Source organism: Poecilia reticulata, linkage group LG1 (genome assembly GCF_000633615.1).
Source record: "Poecilia reticulata strain Guanapo linkage group LG1, Guppy_female_1.0+MT, whole genome shotgun sequence".
In the NCBI taxonomy this organism is placed as follows: Eukaryota; Metazoa; Chordata; class Actinopteri; order Cyprinodontiformes; family Poeciliidae; genus Poecilia; species Poecilia reticulata.
In genome coordinates, this window is record NC_024331.1 from 22,471,540 (window position 1) to 22,476,884 (window position 5,345).

The 5,345-nt window shown below is 36.1% G+C and overlaps 1 protein-coding gene across 4 annotated transcripts in view; it reads left to right on the forward strand.

Annotated features, from left to right (window-relative positions):
- clockb (clock circadian regulator b) overlaps positions 1 to 5,345 on the forward strand; it is a 24,653-nt gene that overhangs the window by 7,194 nt on the left and 12,114 nt on the right. For all 4 annotated transcript variants that reach the window (XM_008416385.2, XM_017307342.1, XM_008416377.2 and 1 more), the window contains exons 5-12: positions 431 to 490; positions 570 to 718; positions 1,249 to 1,340; positions 2,175 to 2,264; positions 2,462 to 2,582; positions 2,857 to 2,970; positions 3,408 to 3,526; positions 3,624 to 3,706. In XM_008416385.2, the coding sequence (XP_008414607.1) occupies positions 431 to 490; positions 570 to 718; positions 1,249 to 1,340; positions 2,175 to 2,264; positions 2,462 to 2,582; positions 2,857 to 2,970; positions 3,408 to 3,526; positions 3,624 to 3,706 (828 nt within the window). The remainder of the gene's footprint in view (positions 1 to 430; positions 491 to 569; positions 719 to 1,248; positions 1,341 to 2,174; positions 2,265 to 2,461; positions 2,583 to 2,856; positions 2,971 to 3,407; positions 3,527 to 3,623; positions 3,707 to 5,345) is intronic.

A 5,345-nucleotide genomic window follows, 5' to 3' on the forward strand; every position in this document is an offset into this window, starting at 1 on the left:
ACACACACACACACACACACACACACACACACACACACACACACACACACACACACACACACACACACACACACACACACACACACACACATTAATTTCTCTGTAAATGATCATATATTTTTGCATAATTAAATGTAAAGTATGATGTTCGTGAATTGTCTGTGATTATAAATGAAAGTTTTAACATTCATATTTGGAGCTGAGACAAGACACACCCTATTACTCATGTGGTAAACCTTCTTGGCAAGCATTGCGCATTCCTTTTTTTCTCTCTTTGTTTGTGATTGCAAATAAACTTACATGAACTATCCCTCTTAGAAATCTTTTTTTAGCTGTTACTACCAACACTTTTATGCTTCAAAGCTGCCTACAAACATACACAATTAGAACAAGGAGAAAGCTGAAAGTCAATTTTTTTCACATCCTATAGGGATGATTGCAGCCTCACTGATGGGTTGATGGAAGAAGATGAGAAGGACAAGGCGAAACGGTGAGCTTTATGCCTTGGTAAAGTTTCACCAAGGAGGCTCTGATACCTTCAAGTCTAACCAACCTGCTTTGGATTACAGCGTGTCCCGTAACAAGTCGGAGAAAAAAAGGAGAGACCAGTTCAATGTCCTCATCAAAGAGCTTGGCACCATGTTGCCAGGTAACACCCGAAAGATGGACAAGTCCACCATCCTGCAGAAAAGCATCGACTTCCTGTGTAAACACAAAGGTCAGGCGTTTTTATCCTTCTCTCGTCACTTCCCGTGTTTACGTGGAACTCCTTGCTGGGTGGAGATTTCTTACTCTGTTTTTGGGATTAATTATTCACTTGGATATACACTCCACTATCAGGGTTGTTTACCTTCATGATCTGAACTTTGTAAAAACATGCTTTATTGCCCTTTTTATGGCACATGGAAATTGTAAAATAATATTTGATTTGCTGTAAGTGCTTGCCATACACGAAATGGTTGCTGACTTAAAATTTGGGATTGAGTTATTTTAGTGCTTGATGATTGTAGATTAGGTGCAAGAACTGCATTTGGGCTAATAGTTTTACAAATCCAAGCTTTTACTTTTTTCCTGCAACTTACAATTTTTGTTCTTAATTGTCCTGTTTTGCCATTGGATTAGTCTCTGAGAACATTTGTTTTATATGACCTTCATTTTTCTGTGAGTGCATCATCTCCATCTGTTCTTAGTTTCAAGATTCCTGAAATGTATTTACTTAAATCTCATCCATCCTTCTTCCTTCATCAGAGATTGCAGCTCAGTCAGAGTCGAGCGAGATCAGACAGGACTGGAAGCCCCCCTTTCTAAGCAACGAAGAATTCACACAGCTCATGTTGGAGGTCAGAAATGTCACATTCTCAACTCTATTCCTGTACTGTGGGTGACAACAGTGTTGTACCAACTCTTCTGTTGTTTCTGTGGTTTAATTTTTATATTGTAGTTAGCAAATAAAGTTACAGTTGAAAGCTTAAGGGCCTTTTCAGAACTTAAAGAAGTTACCCCACTGCATCCATTAAGAAACGATGTTTGATGCGTGTTTTGAATCATTGTTCTGATGGGATGCTCCTCTGGATGCACTGGTGCAACCAATAGAGACACTGAAACTTTTGCTGAGGTTCAACAAGACACAAATTAGGCCAATAATGTGTTCTTTAACCAGCGAAAGGCACTGGCTGTACTCCAGCTGTTCATGTACGTTAGTATCCTGCAATCAGAGTTGAGATGACTAGTATAGGCTAGTCAGATAAATAGAATGGTTGCAGAGCAGATGAGAAGGCAAAATATAGAAAATTTAAGGTCTGAGCGGTTCAAAAATCATTACCAATATTTAAATTTGCATGTATTATTTTGTCTCTGTGTTGTTTAGAAAAAAGCAATATATAAGACCTGTACACCTGGCGTCATTAGAAAATGATAGTTATTTTATCCTGGGGAAAACAATGGTTCAGATAAATAATTCATGCCAATTTTAAGTCTATATGACATTTTAACCAGACCTATATCTGCACTTGATACTTTGGCTTATTAAAAAAAAGCTTCTGTTTTTGTGTATATTTTTTTATTTCACCTTCTCTGACTGGCAAAAACCAGCCCTTAATTTCAAAATATAATTTGCACTTTTCCCTTGCTAGTAAACAGAGCATTTGACAGTGTAATTTTTGCTTTTGGATCAGGCTTTGGATGGATTCTTTATAGCAATAATGACTGATGGGAACATCCTTTATGTCTCTGAGAGTGTCACCTCTTTACTAGAACACCTACCAGTAAGTATTACCGCTTCTGTTTGTTGCTCATTTTGTTTTGGTCTTTCATTGTATGATGGTGTACGCTGTAATGCATTTTGTGGGCTTGTTTGTTGTTGTGGTTCAGATTAAAAGCTGTAAGAGCTTCTGTGGAGTGTGAAGAGTTTGTTCATTCTTTTGTTTTTGTATTTCTATGCCTGAATCTTTGTATTTTCCAGGCGGACTTGGTGGACCAGAACTTGTTAAACTTTCTGCCTGTTGGGGAACACTCCGAAGTGTATAAGGTTCTGTCTACACACCCGACTGAACTGGAGAGCCTCAGTAGTGACTATATGAAGAGTGAGTATCAAATGCGCTATGTTTTTGTGCTTTAGCTTCAAATGCTGCAAGATTTATTGAACAGAAACTCAATAAAACGTCTCCAAAAATATTTATTCTAAAATCTGGAAATAACTTGTATGGATTTAGTTTATCTTCTGACAGTTACTGTGAAGACTTTCATTTTTAGAAATATGCTGATTCAGTGCCATCTGTTTTTCTTACCTTGAAACATTGTAAACAAATCTACAGAAATGTAATTTAAGTAAGTTTTTGTCTATCTCTTCCTCTTCAGCTAAGAATCATCTAGAGTTCTTCTGTCACATGCTGCGAGGAGCAATTGACCCCAAAGAGCCTCCAGTTTATGAATATGTGAAATTTATTGGCAACTTCAAATCCCTCAATAACGGTATGTTGCTCATGTTACTCATAGTTAATATGATACTGGATGCTTTAGCAATGTTTCATGATATTGTTACTTAACAGTCTCATTCTTTTACAATTTGACCAATATAAAGTATTCAATCATGCAGCAATGTTATCAGTAGCTATTCCATATTGAACATTTCCACATTTTGTCAGGTCAAAGTTCACTATATTCTATAAGTTGTGTAAGTGTACGAAAAACTTTGCTTCTTTGAACTGAAAAAATTTAAAACCATGTGGCTTGTAAATTAAGTTTTTCAGTTTCTTATTTGTGAAAACAGTTTTATGCCTCTATTTCACAGTTATACACTAGTTTCTGTTAGTTTATAACACAAAAATTTACAAAATGTGAAAACATTGAAGTGATATTAATTTTTTTTTTTAATTTAATGGGAGAGTAAAACGGTTTCTCTGTTGCAGTTCCAAACATTACGAGGAATGGTCTGGCAGGAGTGTTACAGCGGTCGCTGCAGCCTGCCTTCGACGACCAGGTGTGCTTCGTAGCCACCGTCCGCTTGGCCAAACCTCAGTTCATCAAGGTATTGTCAGGATGAGTACACGGTTGAGCCGTCCTTTTCTCATTTTATATACAATATGCTTCCGGTCAGATTCTCATGTTTGTTTTTGTGGTTGTAGGAAATGTGCACAGTCGAAGAGCCAAATGAAGAATTCACCTCAAGGCACAGTCTAGAATGGAAATTCCTCTTTTTAGACCACAGGTAAACGCACTCTGTAGTGACTCTGTGTGGGGAATTCCTCTCCTACATTCATGTCTGCCCTTCCAAAATATTTTCAGGAGGAGTTTTGTTGTCATAAATTAGGTCAAAGAAGGAATTTAAAGTACAATCTCTTAGTAGCACACATGAAGATGTGTGAAATTTAATGTCTCTAATACCTTGTGAGACAAAAAAATGTTTCTGCTTAGTGTGTTACATCAATCTTTGCAAGTTTATTCTAGCTGGTGAGTATAATCAGCAAGATTTGAGTCCTAGGAACAATAAACTAGATCTAAACTATCATTTAAAGTAAACTTTCTCTTCCATTTTAAAACATGGACATTTGTCTTACCTGGATGATGTCAACATGCATTAAGACAGACAGAGCTCTGCAGACATTATGTCACCAATTTCCTGGTTTAGACTTAAAAATGAGTTTGCAGCCCAAGTTTGCAAGTTAGCAAAGAACTTGACCTATTTTTCATTTTAAAACATGCTGCAGATGGCATAGTAGAGGTTCAGATTGCTGACCTGTGCTTTTTCTCCTTTGTTTTTTGGTCGGGTAGCAACCTGTTGTGCTGTCCCGGCTCTTTCCGTTCTGCCTCAACCTGCAGAACCTGAGTTTTGACTGCTTTTCCACTGTTTCTTTACTTCATCTTAGAATTTTCCTTAATTAGAGGTAACTAATGACACAATTAGGGAAGACAGCATGAGAGGAACATCTTTATAATCGGGCTTTGAGATGACAGCTTTGTGTATCTCAAGCGGTTGCTTTGTGAGCAACCATGGTGGCATGTAGAGATTGGTCTTCTATGTTTTTAGAAAAGCTTTGTGTGATTAGTTTCAATGTTTATACCTTTATCAATCAACTGTTCTTATTATTATCTCAGCTTCCGGAATTTAAAATAATGAATACTATTTAGTCTGCGGAACTCTTGCTGATCTCAATGGTGAACTGTTGCTCCTTTTCAACTTGATTAATCATCTAGTGCTCGGCTGTTACATGAAATACAGATTTCATTGTACTTTACAGTTTCAGCTGTGTAAATTCAGTGAAGTAATCCCCAGTAAGCACAAACATTTTTCATGCTGGTCCGCATGCTAGAAACATCTGGACATTTTGACAAATTTGACTTTTACAAAGTTTTGCACAAATAACCAACATAAAAACTTTTATTTGTTTGTTTTTTGGCAATATAATGGGGAGGATATAAAAGATGGCATATAGTGCCATTCTGGAAAGAAATAAACTGCACTGATATATGCGACTGTCAAGCATTGCTTCCATGCAATAGATTATATTTTAGGCATATTTACCATCGTGGTAAATTTTTAAGTTACTGCTACACTGCAAAAACTAAAATCTTAGTAAGATTAAATATCTTAAATTAAGGAGATTTTTCTTGTTTTCTTTCTGACAAGATAATTTTTCTCACCAAGAGGGATTTATGTTAGAATATTTTTCTTATTTTAAGTGTTTTTGTACTTAATTATCTCAGTAAGATATAAAAGCTTAATATTAAGAAAATATTACTTATTATGAGTAAATATGTGCTAGAATCTAGAATATCAATATTTACCTATCAAACTTCAAGTCTAGAACTTATTTTATATAAGTAAACATTTCTTATTTCAAGCACAG